The following is a 16,357-nucleotide window of genomic DNA, read 5'->3' as shown; positions in this document are numbered from 1 at the left end:
ATTTGTTTGTTTAGTTTTGGGTTTTTTTTACTTATATATGATTGAAAGGTATACATATACATATGAAAGTGTACTGCATGTATACCTGCATCATGCTTAAAAAAATTAGGATTTAGAATTGATCTGGAGTATTAGTCAGCTAGGAGCAAGGTTATAGATGAATTTTGATGAGTTGTTTTATCAGTGAATTCCACTCTAAAATTAATGGATTTTTTTTCATTTTTGTCCAGCTTTTACTAACTATCATTTTGTGTGCTTGTTTTTTATTATTTTTCCCCCAAGAGAATTAATTTTTAGTATGGAATGATATTCTGTTAAATCAGGGATTTTTTACTGCGCAGGTACTCGCCATGATCTGAGAAAGACATCTGGACACCCAGTGCAGAGCCCTTATATCTAGAAATAGAGCTAATTCAACTACACCATAGATACAACCCTGTAGGGATTTTTAGGAGCATTGGGTAAAAAGAAGAGAAGTGAGGTAATGTTGGATGTATGGGAGGACAATGAGGATGAGAGTAGGACAGGTGGTCATGCAGACTTGTATTAGAATGCTTTCTGTGCTTTGAAAAATGGACAGTGCTCTTTCCTTGAAGAATTAATCTTTATGGATATATCTTTGTCTGTTCATGTGGGATGCAGAGAAGCCAGCATAATGTAAATGTTGAATAAATCTATGTACAGGGAAAGCTGTGGTGATTTTTTTTTTTTAAATAATTAATTGAATGATGTTTTCTGGATTTTCAATTAGTGTCCCTTTTCAGATGCAAATAGTGTATTGAGGGGAGTTAGAATAAACCAACAAACAGCATTGATACTACTGGAAAAAGTCCACATATAAATCTGTAACTTGTCTCCATGAGCATTCCTGTCCTCATTGCCTTTCAGTTTAATCCTCTAGCTTTCTCAGGGATGTGCTTTCTGGAAATACGTTTTGGTTGTTTAAATTATTAATTTCATTAAAATTTATCATTTTCTGTCATCACCTCTAGGAAAATAAAGACTGTAATGTGAAACATAATTGTCTCATTTTGCAATTTGTGTTATGATAGTTGAGCACAACTAGAGCGGATTTAAATATTCCCCTGAGGAGTATGACTAAATATTGCACACTAATTGAAGTTCTTTGTGTGCAGATAAATAAACAGATAAACAAATTCCCCAAATAAACAATATTTATGTGCAAATAAATAGATAATACCACAAAAATCTGTTATTAATATGCCACGTGAACAAAAATAGAGTGTTTAAAGGAATACCTTTTAAGCATTGAGTCAGGTGGTGAGAACTACTATTAGCCTGGGTGAATAGTCAGTTGTACACTTATGTCTGCCTACCAAAATATTTAAGTGCTCCCTGCTATGTTGGGAATAGGTAAAGTCTTCCCCTTACTAAAAGAAAAAGTGAGGATAAGAATACTTAGATAAGAGAGCATCTTTTGTCGCTGGGTAAAATGTTCTCCCTCCATGCTCATTCAAGAAATTCAATATTTACAGGCTTTAGGGCAAACTACTCTTATATGTGCCAAGCAATAGAGGGTTGGGCTCCTTAACCTTGCACAAAGCATATCCCTGAAACAAGCAGAACACACCATCTGCATTAAGTAAATATTTACCCTATAGTGCAGTAGCAACATCATGGGATCACAGAAACCAAAAAGTGGGCATTTGATACAGAATTTTTCAAGGAGTATTTGCCTGGCCCAACCAGCTGATAAGCCCTACTTCATTCACGCATGATATAAATGTTAATAACTGAGTGCTGGGTAATGATCCAAGAACGAAATTGGAAATCTGGGATGCATTTGTTTGGGGGGGGGGGAAAGCCCTCTAGGACCAAATTAAATAATTTGCTCAGTTTCACAGTGCAAAGAAATTTTTTGTGTCATTTGCAGGAAGGAAACACATTACTTTTAAACAAATAAGTAGATGAATAGACTTTAATTGTAAGATCAGTGAGAAATCTGGTTTCCCTTTTGACTACAAGTCTTAGAACTACTTTTTGGATATATGTTGCTATTCTGTTGGGTGTAAAAGTAAGAACAAACTTTGCATGTACTTCTTTTTCCTTTTTTTTTGGCTTTCTCTTACTTTATTTTTTTTTTTCTTTTTCCCTGTATTTATCTCAGTTGGGACACAGGTGACCTTTCTGCATGTGACATTTCAGATTTCACGTGTTACTAAGCCAGGACTGTAAGTTTTCTGGAAACAAACCTGCAGGGCCTTCCACTGCCAGGAAAGAGGAAGGGATGCACATTCCCCCTCTGGGGAGTCCATAGCAAGGCCCGTGCAGGATGGCTGTGACCTGCTCTCCTCTGCAGTCAGGCACTCAGTCTTGCTTTCCCTGCTCCTGGACCTGCTTAAGTGCCTTGGGATGCTGCCTGTGGCTGTACCACCCTGTGCACTGGCTTGGGAATGCCCAGAGTTGCCTTTAGTGTTTGAAGCAGCAGCTCTAAAACACAGGCATAAGCCTTTTGTTCCCAGCGCTTTCAACAGGAACCTTTTTTCCCTGTGCTTTTACATTTCTAGAAAGGACCCCAATTTCTAAAAGGAATGGATTGTTTGCTTAAATAAATATCCATCAGCTGAAAAAAATTACAGGAGCTTTGTTCCCTTTAGTATTATGGGGTGAACTGAGGCATTGAAGGATTTAGCTACTTTCAGCTGGTTACACAGAAAAAGGTGGCACTTTCAGGGTTAGATTTAGCCAAATTTAGGTTCTGAAATTCCCTCCAGAAACTCCCATTTTTCTTTGGCTGTATAGTGACATGGCTTTTACATTCAGGACTCACTTGGTGCCTACAGTTAAGCGGGAAGAACCTGGGTTAATGTGCCTATCATGACTGATCTCTTTTATTACCTTACTTCTGGAAACCCCATGGAGGAATCAGTTCTGATCTGCTACAGATAGGCTTAAAAGTCTCAGGTGAAGCATTTTGACACGGGTTATGAGATATCTTTGAAAGGCTGTGTATCACTTGGAGAGGACACAAAATGTGTTTGGTGTGAGCTGAACTGAAGGTTTGGATGATTTGTGATTCCTTCTTTTTTTTACTGTTTCCAGCCACTCGGTCTGAGTGTGCATGCCAAGGGATGCAGCCTAGGAGGTTATGAGCTAAAGCTGTGGCATAAAACTATCTCTCCCTCAGACTGCAACTTAGACATGGGGGGTGGTTTTAACCTCCCCCCCAGCCCCACAGAAGAGAAATCCAAGGCAGCAGCCTGGAGGAATCCGTAGAGCTTGTGGATCTGCTTCAGCATCTTACTGCAAGGCTACAGGTGCTGCCCAGCATTTTCTATTAAGCTTCAAAATCTTTTCTTTTATAAGAATATATTTATTTTCTTATTTACTGTTTTCATGCCACACCAGTTGGTCTGTCATTAATGCAATGAATTTCACCTTCTGCAAAGTTAAAAATTCATGCTCCTAAAAAATGATGGGAAACTGGCAAAGAAGGACTAACCTGAACCAAAGCTACAGTACTAGTCAACCGTAACAAGTAATTATAATAACCCTATGGTCATTTCACTCACAGCTTGACAGAGAAAATGGCAAGAAAACAAAACAATTTTTTCTTGAATTTTAAATGTCTGGGACCAGGTTCACTTCTGCTGATGACACCTCTCAAGGTGTGTGTGGTCCCTGCTGACTAAGTGCAGCAACAGGAATAATTTGCAGTCCCCTGCCCTGCAGGGGGCTGAGACAACCCTGTACAAGCTGGGCACTGTGCAGGTGCCCACAGGGACAGCCCCCCTGTGCTGGAGATGGGCTGATGTGAATTCCAGATGCTGCTGGGGGCTGTGGTGAGGAGCTGGGATGTAAAGCAGGTACTTGGGGGATGAGTGCAGACAGCAAAGCCACTGTCTGTGTTTCCTCTCAGTGAACTCTTGCCAGGAGGAAAACATCACAAGCTGCACCTTTGATATGATTTCAGGATCTGCAAAGCCAGTGATTTTCAAACTATATATCCTGGGGTAAAAAAAGAGGTTTTGGTTTTGTGTGTTTCTTCAAATACAAAATATGTGAAGCATGTAGTTGAGTTGGCTTCAGTTACCATTGAAGAGTACCATTCATGCAGGCTCTGTCCCAGGATGGATTAGGAGGCTGAGGCATGTGAAAGTCTACAAAGAAACTTTAGAAAGTGCAAAGCCTGGAATGAAGAGCAGCCTGTCCTTTAGATGTCCTTGTATCTCATCCCAATTTATTCTGTGTGCAGAAACTGGTGTTCCTAAATGTGTCAAATCCTTCCATGAAGTTTCTCCTATTTTTTGTTTCCTATTACAGACAACCTCAAAAGGCTTCCTCAAGTCATTATCAGGATTAGTCTGTGGAAATGATCTACTGTTCTTGTGGGAAAAATGCTTACTTGTAGCGTTGTTCAAGGTGTAAGGGCCATATTTCCTGAAGACTGTTATATTTTCCAATTGTTATTTTGTCCTGAGGATATAGTGAGGTTCTAGTCTGTTAAACAAGAATTCTTTCTATATAAATTTGGTTTCAAGGCTCTTGGTTTTTTCTATTTAGAAACATATTGAGACCATCTTAGTGCTTTTCTATGAGGAAAACCCTTTTCTATGCAGAATTTTAGTATTGCCAAGATAGATGGTACTGTGTTAGGCTGTTCTCTTTTGTTTCAGATGATGTATAAAAAAATAGCATTTTTGTTATTAAGCACAAAATGGTAACACTTAGCCTAGACTAAGCATGTGCCTCTGTAAATGTTTTTCTCCTATTGTCTTTTTTTTAAAACATTTATCCAATAATAAAAGGAGGATATAAAATGTCTGGACAAATATATATGTTTCTAAAAGACTGTATCTCCATTCACAGGAAATCACCGATAATGAAATATTAGAGTTGGTACATAGTGCTCTGGGGAGGATGACAGTGATCCGGCAGATTTTCCCTCTCTCAAGGGACAACAACCAGAGGTGCATGAGGAACAATCACCGAGTGTCGTCCCTGCTGTGCGACCCACAGGAAGGCTACCTTCAGATGCTGCAGGTCAGTAGCTGTACCCAGCAGAAAAGCCCATCTCAGGAATTTGACATGGGGTAGTTTTCTGTGACTGTATTAACTCAGAGGAAAGATAAAACGAGTACATTTGAGATAAATCTGAGGTCAACTTTTTTTAACCTGTGGTCAACTTTTCCGGACTTAATTATTTATTTCCCGGGACCAAGTGCTTTAGGTGCGATGTTATGTCCATGAAGTACCAGCAAGTGGTTGCACTAACTCAGAGCTGATTTTTTTCATATCTCATTCTCTTAAGAATATTTTCTATTTGAAAAATATCGTGCTGTCATAGTCTTGTGGTATTACTCCTTGATTATTATGTTTATGTTTATTAGACATCTGTTGTGAAAGAGTTAATCTGGGAGGATAACAGAACTCTGATAGGTATTGAGCTGTGGAGCATTTCATATTTAGTTAAATGGACTGAATCCAGCTGATGTATTCAATCTGTCCCGTCTCAATAGTCTCAGAAGTCTCCAGCAGTTGATAATTGACTGAGCATGTAAAATATGCACTAGTAGTTCAAGTTCCAGATTTTGGTAACAGATTTGACTCTGATGTAAGCAGCATCTTGAAATTTCTTGGCAATTTATCCCAGATATCAGAATTTTTCTTGCTATAATTTAAATATAATTCAAAGTGCTATTTCCAAGGCTAGTACAATAATTTAGAAACAAAGGCCTTGACTTTCAATGGGGACTCCATGGGTTTTGGTTTACTTTAGACACGATTAAGGATCTTGTTTGTGTCACTGTTGAAGGTGTTGGATAAAACTATAAACTTGATTGAAAATTTAGTCTTAAGCTGAGATGAATTGAGTGAGGACACATTGGTTGAGCCTGTGGATTGACAGATGTGGGTATTGTGTGGTAGAGTGAGCCTAGAAGGAGCTTGATTAGGCTGTGGGGAGGGGGTTGTTGGCAGTCTGGGCTGCTGCAGCCTGGTCAGGAAGGTGGTGAGGGGTCCTTAAAGAGGGAACTCATGTCCTGGCTTGGAAGAGCTTCTGAAGAGCAAGGTGTGAGGCTTATGGAAAACCATGAGAGGCAGGACACTGTCAGGAAGCAAAGTGGGTCAAGATTTCCCAAGAAACATGAGTAGGGATGTTCATTTTACTTACTTGTGTCCTACTAAAAAATTGTAGCTGCAGAGGCTGAAATCCTTTAAGGGAGGGACATGGACCTTTCCTCCTTGAAGAGAACCTCTGCTGGCTCAGGTTCTGTCCTAGTGGTGGCAAAGGTTGGGAAATGCCAATCACACATCCTGTAGTTCTGAGCACTGGTGTATTCTTTCTGCACAAGTGAAAGTCTGTGCCTGTCTGTGCCTGTCTTTTCAGAAAGAAAAGACATTTTTGATCTTTGTTAGTAACTCTGAGGTATGCTGTAATGAGAACAAGGGCTGCTCATTTCAGAGGATCAAAGCAATTTCCAGTATGATGAAAAAATTATCTATGCTGCACCAACAAATCACTCATTGGGGAACAATCTTCCATTAAAGCAGGATTTTGACTATTACTGCCTATGCTGGTTTGTGCATAATCTAATTCAGAGACTCATCTGAAGGGCTCTGACAGGCCTCTGAGCAAGTTCTTATTTGCTAATGTATTAGCTGGTTTGCTAGCACAAACAGCCTTATGTCCTGTTACAAAATTTCTTTGATAAGAACCCTTTTAAAAGGACCCTGTTCCTGCTGATTCCCAAATGTGGGTTTTGAGAAGCAAAACATTCTCAGTTTCTGTCTTCCAGAAATATTTATACCACCTTAGAAACTGTCTTTAAGAGAATGGTATGGTAATGTTATGCTTTGCCCATTAACTTCTTCTCTATGAACCTCGAAGAAAGAGATGCAAAGAAGAGCAGAGGTAAAATGTTTACCTTTTGGAAGCTGAGTCCATAGCATTCACGTCCAGTCTCACTGGCGTGAAAGATGAAGGGCACATGTGAGAACTCTCAAATTAGCTGCCCCCAGTATGTCTTGTGCTATCTTGAAGTGTCTACAGATTGAATACAGGATGCTTTTATGCTGTGCAGTTGTACCTGAAGTGCTCCATAGCTGCATTTTTTTCATAGGCTTTGCCAAAACATCTTACGTAACACCTTGTGGACGTGCGGCTCATATTAATTTCTGAGTATGACTGACATGTTATAAATGGTCCTGTAATTCAGGTACTTCCAATTTTCCTTTTCCTTTCTTCTTGCTTAAAAAATAGTTTTGACCTTTTGCTGTACAGAAGTACATCACTAAATTACCCCTGTTGCCAGAGGCTGCAGTAGCTCCAAGCTCCATGTCAGGCTGCATGAATCCACCAGAGGCAGTGACCGCCTGCCAGCTCTGAGTCTTTGTGTTGCTTTGAAGTAGTTTGATTAACACCACAGTTTGGAAATCCCTGGCTCATTCTCCCTTGGGCAGTCTCATATCAATAATTGTTTGTTGTCAAGGTAACTTACCAGCTATTGTTGGTTAATTATTTATTTAATGACTTTGAAGAAGAATAAGCTAATCTCTGTCAGCCTCTAGCTGTAATATTTTTGTAGGGGAGAATTTAGCATTTTTAACAAGCTAGTAAAGAAAGAAACATGTATGTCATAGATTATTAACTTTGTTCTGGCTAAATTAATGAAAATCTTTTTGGAATGATTTTGTTCTCTGTGTCTTTAGTACCATACCCTGGAAAGTTGTTTTTCAGTGGGTGATCATCCTGGTTTGGCATTCTGACAAGGCGTTTAAAGATCAGGCTGTTCTGCAAGCTCATCCAAAAACTCATCTGTTCTGAATGCTTTGTGGAAATCCAATCTTATTCCATCAACCCACTTGTCAAAATTTTGCTCATGCCCTTATTTCTTGCACGTATAACATACTCAGCTGGGTTTCTGCTTGGACTGGAGAAAAAGCTTTATAGAGTTTCCTGTCTTGGTCATTTTATTTGACTTTGGAAGACTACATTTCTCTCTTCCTTATTCTTCATATAGGATTTTTTATGTCCATCTCTCTTACTCTTTGTAAATGGAAAAGACACAGTTTAGAACTTGCTGTCTTCCATTGACCATGAGTATCCTGTGGTTTGGGCCATCGGTGTTGTCAGTATTGCCTCATCTGGAGAGAGAATACTGAAGCACTTCAGGATTCATAGTTAAATCTAGTTAGTCCTGGATAGACTTAGTATGTATCCGTGTACAGCACTGGAATGGTGTATAGTGGTGTAACTGCTATAAACTATTTAGTTTATTTCAGACATGTTCTTGTGGAGTCAGCTGGAAAAAAATTTTGCTGCATAACCTGCTGCTTTCCAAAATCTTTCCCTTTAAATAAATGTTAGTTTTGACACCTCTCTACAAACTTGGGTTTTTGATGAAGATACTTTTTTTAATTTCATGATGTGTTCATAAGCTCAGAATCAGTTCTCTCCTGTTTTTTGTTTTCGGAGAAAGATTTCTCTTTAGAAATGTAATTCCTATTAGTTTGGGTTTTTTACCAAGTTTGTCATTTACACAGGTAATGAGTTTAATCTATGTGAGATTCTAAACATATTAAAATGTATTACAGGGACACAGTGTATCTGAACTCATTTAGAATGGTCCAAAATATATAGTAAGATTAAAAAGGCAAAAAGAAAACCCCAGCATAGTGTGTCACAAAATTAATGAGGTTATTGCTGACAGGATTGAGGGTCCAACATCCCTGCTGAAGAACTATTCCAGGCATTGCTTTGACATATTTGAAGAGAAGATATTATGAAGTGTGGGAGGTTATTCATTGAAAGAGCTACTCTTCTCCCTGTGTAAAAATTTCATTCTTCAAAGACATGTCCGTCAGATATCTTTGTAGGCATTTCTTAGCAGTTGTTCCTACAGAGCTGTGTTTTTATTCCTGAACTGTCTTCTTTTCAGGAGTCACTGCGATTTAACTTCTGTAAGTGAAGTTATGGTTTGAAAATGTGTTTGGCTGCCTAAATTTAAGGGCCTGATCCCACAGTTTTTCCAACTAAATGGCGTTATTCTCATTTGACCTCTTTAGACTGCTGTTATTACACAGCTGTGGGTGATATTGGAGGCAGTAAATATTGATTGACCCCTATTAAAGCATTCGGTTTCTCCAATGAAGGATCAGTGAGCCACATTTTTCTTTTTCTTTCATTAAAAACCTACATTTACATGTCTCTTTACTAAAATTTAATTTGGATTTTTCACCAGATATTCAGTCATAGGGAAATTGTTTAGGAGTACCACATGAATGAAAAATATCCTTGAACTGACTTTACTGCCCATTGCACAAGATAATCTCTCCCTGAAGCCCAATGACATGTGCTTTATACAAAGTGTGTTAGCAGAAGAATTTGTTAAAAAAAAAAACAAAGCACTATGGGTTTCCTGTGGCCATGAGGAATTTTGTGAACACTCTGGAGGCTGAAACCCCAGGTGAGCTTTTCTGCTCTGCTCCGACTGCCTCTCCTGACTGCTGGATTTCTCTATTTGCATAATTATTTCATTGAATTTTTGTTCAGTGCTCTATCAGGGAGCAGACAACAGTGGCTAGAAGAAAGGGTTAGTACCTCCATTTTTCATTTGTTATTGCCTCTGAAACCTAATTTGCACCCATATTTATTTATAAATGAGGTCGAATAAAATTATAATCTTATATTCTCTTTTGCAATTCCAACATTACCTCTTGTCCTCCTGTCTGACTCTTAGTTGTGTTCAGTTGTTCTCTTTGTTAAATGTCTCCTACCAGACTTTCCCTGGATGATTAGTGTTAGCTGTGCCAAATTCTTGAGATGTTTAATGAGTGAAGCCAATGCCTCCAGCTAACAAACTTGAGCTTTACAGGGTAACCCAGGCCTCGTATTATTGTTAACATGTTGTTATAAAACATACTGGGGAAGAAAACACTCATAATTATGTTAATTACTCATAATGAACAGCTGAAGGACAGTGAACATTCAGAGAATAGAAACTGTGGGTAGGGAAAAGTGCTGTGAAATGTATAACTCAGTAAAAACAGGATAAAATGAAAAAGCAAATAAGAGCTGCTTATGAATTAAAAAGAGATTCTGAGAGTGCATTTTTCCAAAGAAATCTTTGGAAAGCCCATTGTTTGAGATGCTTAAAACTAGAATGGGCAAAGCACTAAATCAGACACAAGTTAGATTTCCTTACTGTCAGAATAATAGGCCTGTCTTTCTGCGGTTTCAGGGGTATTTTATTAATTTTATTTCAGTTGCCTCAGTGATAATAAATAAATAGCCCTTTGGAAGTTTGAAGCTGACATTTGAGTCCTTAATGAATGTTTGTTTTTTTTGACTCTACTTTTCTCATGAACGCCAGGCTGATGGCTGTGATTTTGTTCTCTCTGAGTATTTAGAACATTTTCGTACTCGTGCAAAGTCTCACAGTGGTTTCTGCAAACCAAGAGTGGCTGACAAGGCATGGGCAGGGCCAGGAGTAACAGGAACCAGCCCACACTCTCCCAGAGGCAGCCCTAGGGAGCGGTGTGGACCAGGACATGGTGGGCAGAGTTTGCTTAGCCATTCATGCGGGAGGGCACGCAGGGAAGATGCCTCCTTGGAGGGAGGAGCATTCCAGGAGCTGAGTGGAGAGAGCTGAAGTCCACATAACACAGTAACCAGGCAGTTCTGTGACCATCTGCACAGGTCAAAGGCACTCATCCTACCTGACCCTCAGTGCAGAATGGTGGGCATCATCTGCAGGCAGAGGCTGCACCTCTGCAGTGGAGATCTGCACCATCTACCCCAGGGGGGGCTGGTGCCTGCACCCAGATGGAGCTGCTGAAGGGAGAGGCTGGAGTGTAGACCTCAAAGTTCAGGAAGTGCCTGGGCCCAAATGCTGGTGCAGGGTCTGGATACTTGGACCATGGGGCTCTCTTTGGAAACCTGGTCTGCTGAGAGCTGATGAGCTCCATCTGTCCCAGAAGGGGAAGAGCATCCTCTTTCATAGGCTTTCCAAGCTGGTGAAGAGGGCTTTAAGCTAATGTTTCCATGGGAGGGGAATCTCAGTCCATCCCACTCCTATCAGATGATGTGAGCACCAGCAAGAGATATCCAGACCCTGGAAAAGGATCACAGCTCAACAGGAGACCACCTGAAGAGCAGCACAAAGGAATTTCAGTCAGTAAGTTGGCTTCATTTGGGCCCAACTTTAATGTTTTCATGCAAACACACATTAGGAACAAACTAGAAGAGTTAGAGATGTGCACACTCCTGCAGGACTATGATCTTATTGGCATCATGGAGATGTGGTGGGATGGCTCTTGGAATGGGAGGGTGCAGGCTTTTAGGAACGACAGACAGTGGAAATGAGGAGGGAGTGTCTCTATGTCAATGACCAGCTGGAGTGCATGGAGCTCTGCCTGGGTTTGGATGAGGAGCTCACCGAGGGCTTAGGGGTCAGGATTAAAGGGAGGACAGGGGCAGATGGCATTATAGTGGCCATACAGGCCACCCGACCAGGAACACTGAGAGCATGAGGGTTCTGCACAGATGGATAGGAGTGGCATCACATTCACAGACCCTAGTCCTCATGTGGTACTTCAGCCACCCTGGTATTTCTTGGAGAAACATCACAGCAGGGCATGAAAAATCCAGGATATTCTTGAAATGCTTTCTTCTTCCAGTGACAGAGCATCCAAAGAAGAGGGGTGCTATGCTGGACCTTGTTCTCACTAACAAGGAGGGGGCTGGTAAGGAAAGTGAAGCTCCAGGGCACCCTTGGCTGCAGTGACCATGAAATGGTGGAGTTCAGCATCCTTAGGGCAGTGAGGAAGGTACACAGCAACCTCACCATCCTGGAGTTCAGGGGAGCAAAGAGGAAGACAGTCAAAAATGCTGGGAGGCCTGTATGGATGAACAAGTAGCCCCTGGACAAACTCAAACACTAAAAGGAACCCTACAGAGGGTGGAAGCAAGGACAGGAAGCCTGAGAGACATACAAAGAAATTGTCTGAGCAGCCAGGGATCAGGTTAGGAAAGCTAAAGCCCTGATAGAATTAAGACTGGAGAGGGAGTCAAGGGCAAAAATAAAATCTTCTATAGGTACAGTTGGTGATAAAAGGGAGACTAGGGAAACTGTGAACTCTCTCTGAATGGAAATAGGAGACCTGGTTACCCAGGATAAGGAGAAGGCTGAGGTACTCAATGATTTATTTGCCTCAGACTTCACTGACAAGTGCTCTGGTGACAGAGAACTTGTGGATGCTCTGTCTCTGTCAGTGTCCAAGGCCAGGATGGATGGGGCTTTGAGCAACTTGCTCGTTCTAGTGAACCTGCCACTCTAGTGAATGTCATGCCTGCCCATGGCAGGGATGTTGGAACTAGATGATCTTTAAGGTCCCTTCCAACACAAGACATTTTATGATTCTATGAAACTTATTTAAGAGAATGAAACAGGTTAAATTTTCAGTCTCTCCACCCTGACAATGTCTTTGTAAGCACACCATTATACCATAAGTACCCACCCATCTTCGCTGCTCTGAGTAAGATGCATTCTGCCATTAGAGACACGAGTGTGTAACTCTCTCTGGCACTACTTGAACTCTGAAAGTTGAAACACAGTTTTAGGGCATGCTGGTCTGTGCATATGCAGCCACCATGATACCACTCCCCAGGCAGCAAGTGTTTCTGCTGCTGGCAGGCTGCACTTGATCTGAGCTCCTCTTCCATCTGCTTCATCCTTGGAGCTGACTGCTGTGGCCACTCACAGAGCAATTTTGGCAGCAGCAAGGTACAGATGCCCAGCTTGGGAATGAGGTTTTGAAGTAGTGGCATCTCAGTGTCAGCTCGCCTTCCCAGCTGTCTCTTCAGCATTCTTCTCTGGCTGGACTCCGGGTTCTCCTGGAGAACTCAGTAGCTGTGGTCAGTTTTTGTGGCTTGCTGGCCTTCCCAGAAGAACACTTGTCTCTGAATAGTCCTTCTGAAGGAGCTAAAAACTATCTTCCTACATAACTTTAAAAGTAAAATCACTCTGGAAAATCTCATGAAATTCGCATAGGAACCTCTATGAAATGACATTTAATAATGTGATAGATTTCAGTTCTTGTTGAAAATTTCTACTGTTGTCTGCTAGTGTATGGTGGATTTATTTCTTTAATACGAAAGAGAGCTTCATAAAGTCTGGAATAATTTCCAGAAGATAAACTAGAACATGCCTAAAATTACTCATGTACAGGCACAGTCTTTAACATATTGGTGAAGCAGTCACCATCATTCTTATAGCTGATAGATTAAAAAGCATTTCAGTACCTCCTGCTCTTACACTGTCAGCAATGGAGTGAAAGAAGATCTGAAAATTACTGTCTCTTCCTCCAAACATGACTGAAATTAAACACTTTGTTCTAGTCTAGGAATTTTTATTCTATTAAGGGGAATCTCTTCAGGCAGATATATGTCCTTCCCTCCCCTGTTCCCCTGTGAATATACAAATAAGGGAAACAAAAAATGCTCCAGAGCTTTGAAATCCCAAAGAAGCCAAATACATTTCCTTGTTTTTCTTGTCTCTTGCTTTGCTATGAATTCTGAATGCTACCTGAAGATTAATTTTTAAGTTTACTTTTTTCTCATGCCTCTGACAGTACAGGTGGAGTTGGAGTATGGCTTAACCACTGATATCTCAAAAATTCTCTTTCAATGTCATGTCTGTACTCACAGGGGTTTTGATAGTTCACTGAAAATTAAAATATGTGTGCAGTTGCAGTTTCAAGTGTATACAGGCTGTGACTGCCGAATCTTTTTTCTTCTCAAAGCATCACTGTTCTGGAGGTTACAGCAAACTCAGATTGCAAATATGATCTAGGACATCTGCAGAGATTTTGCTGTGTTAAAATGTAACAGAGGAAATTATTATATCCCTGGATTTACTGGGACATCAGGCCAGAATTTCTGTATCTTAAGTAACTTTTTTTCTACAAGAGAATACATATATAGTAATGAATTCAAGTAGAAAGTGAATATTATTTTGAGAAGAGGATCATATCTGAGGTGTTTAAGTATTTTTGTCTACCTCAGAAAGGAATTAGAAAAAAAAGTAGATAAAAATATACCTTATAGTAATTTATTAATATATCTTACTGTAGGTATTGAAGGAATCAACTGTTCAGCTACAGTCGCAGAACACTACTCAGGCATCAGATTGGACTTGATTGCATAATTCTGTTTTCTAGCATAAATCTAGTTCCCATTTGGAATTGGGTAAAGACAGTAAGTTAATACTACAGTGGATAGTCAGGAGCTGGGTTTTGCTCTGCCCACTGTGCTGAGGCACCGTGATATTTTTTGTTCTTGACTGTGTTTTGCACTTCAAAGGGACTCAGCCTAGAGGACTACCAAAACAATAACATCATGTGAACACCCTGTCTTCTCTTCTTCTACATAAACACACTGTCTATGCACTGATTTTTGATCACTGTGCAAAACCAGATGCCTTGACTCATAGGCTGTATAAATTTTAAAGGCTGTCCTTTATAGAGTGGAGTTATACATTTTGTGTTAAGTTATGGCTTAACTAGCAGACTGAACAAAGAAAATATTAAAAAAAAAAAAAAAGAGAATTTGTTTTCTTAATGTTACAGATTCAGCCTTAGTTGTGGAAGTTTTGATGCTGGGTTTTTAGTAGCTTGCACATTTTCTGTTCTAAAAAAAAGAAGTGTTGCTTGTGTGAATAAGATTCAACTTACTCTTTAGTACGATATTGACCTTCAGTGAGAAAATGTAGTTATATATGCATGTGGTTATTTCTGGAGTCGATAGAGTATGTTTATATGAAGAAAGGAATTTTGCTGATTAAAAACCACCATATACTCATGTTTTGGATGAGGCTTTCAGTAGAAGAGAACTGGAGTGGCAAAATACCAGTGGATATTTGCATACAACAAGACGTGCAGAATATTCTTTTCATGGCAAAAAGTAACTTGCTGTATTCTCTGCAACATTACCTCCTGCCTTGGTACATACCTCCAGATATATGATAGAAGGGTATAAGTAGAGGGAGACTCCTCTTGTGCAGACCCTTTCTTGCTGTCACTCAGTTTATACAATTTTTTCAAAAGAAATTAATGGAACAAAAGTGATACAAATTCCATTATAAATCTAGCTAAACTATAAGGATTAAGTTGGTAAACACAGGTGTGGTTTGTTTTGCTCTGCAGCATAAGGTAATTTGAGTTGGATGCATGGTCATGTAGGCTGAGATCCTCAACACAATTCTCACAAGCTCTCAGTAAGTTATACCTGCAGAACTGGGGTGTTTTCTTCAAAAGCAGAAAAAGTAGAAAGAGTAAGAAAACAATGTACCCAAGTGCATCTTCTGTTTTGTCCTAAAGATCTCTGCTAGCATACCAAGCACACTGTTTTTGGGTGTGAGGCTGCAGTTTTCTAGAACTGCAAAAGAAAAGTGATAAACAGAGAAAACCCAAAGCGTTCCTGATTTGTGGCAGTTCCAAGGCAACAGACAATGAGTTGCCAGTTAAAAGGGAGGATGTGAAATAAAACTCAGTGGGGAGCAAAAAAGGACCATGATGGTACATAAGAAATGGTATTTTTCCCTATGCATGTAAAACCTATTTCTAAGCAAGTGGATTTTGTGGTGTGTGGTTTATCTTGTGGGATCTGAGGTTTGATTTTTTTCTGTGAAGAGTAGTTTAACCTAGAAGAGGAAAAGTGCCCTGTTGAATTATAAGGATCTACTTGGTTGCTGTATTTGGAAGTTTTTTGGAAAATATCTGGAGATTAGGGAAACAAATGAAATTGAGAAGAAGAAAACTTGGTTGCTGGGACTCTTACTAACTCTTTACTAAGGAAATCTGGAAAGTAGCTACTTTGAAAACTGTTTTTAAAGGAAAAGGATTAACTGGATAAAATAGCAAATATAGGTAATGTGGACTGCTTGTTCAACAAGGCTCAAAAGAAAAGAAGGGAATAACAGTGTCAGTGGCAGCTGGAAGTGATTCTCACTGATAGTTTCTCATAAGTTCTGTATTATTTTCATATTAAGATCCCTTTTTATATTTAGTCAAATTTGTGGGTATTCTCAACCTCTTTTTTCATGTATTTGTTTTGTATTTTGGTTCTTTCAAAATGAATTTTTGTTTATATATCTTCTGTTCAGATTTACTTATATTAGAATATTTTTTAAAGTGCCTAGGTTATCAATTTATGTTGAACTCCAGATTATGGAACATGAAACATTTTGTTTCTGAAGATTAGAATCTTAGAGATATCAGGAGTTTACTTGGAGCCAGTGATGCAACAGTAATACATGTTTAAGCTTTCACAGTGACACTTTTATTGGCACACTTAGAGAATGACATTTTTATAGGAAGTATGCAGCCGTATTAACTT

At 39.7% G+C, this 16,357-nt stretch overlaps 1 protein-coding gene across 5 annotated transcripts in view; it reads left to right on the top strand.

The window, feature by feature from the left end:
* The window catches only part of GRID1 (glutamate ionotropic receptor delta type subunit 1), a 512,549-nt gene that overhangs the window by 394,552 nt on the left and 101,640 nt on the right, over nt 1-16,357 (top strand). For all 5 annotated transcript variants that reach the window (XM_064662445.1, XM_064662441.1, XM_064662442.1 and 2 more), the window contains exon 6: nt 4,831-5,004. In XM_064662445.1, coding sequence (XP_064518515.1) covers nt 4,831-5,004 — 174 coding nt within the window. The remainder of the gene's footprint in view (nt 1-4,830; nt 5,005-16,357) is intronic.

This window comes from Pseudopipra pipra, chromosome 8 (assembly GCF_036250125.1).
Source record: "Pseudopipra pipra isolate bDixPip1 chromosome 8, bDixPip1.hap1, whole genome shotgun sequence".
NCBI lineage: Eukaryota > Metazoa > Chordata > Aves > Passeriformes > Pipridae > Pseudopipra > Pseudopipra pipra.
Note: the sequence above shows the minus strand (reverse complement) of the source record. Positions and strands in the feature narration are given on the sequence as shown.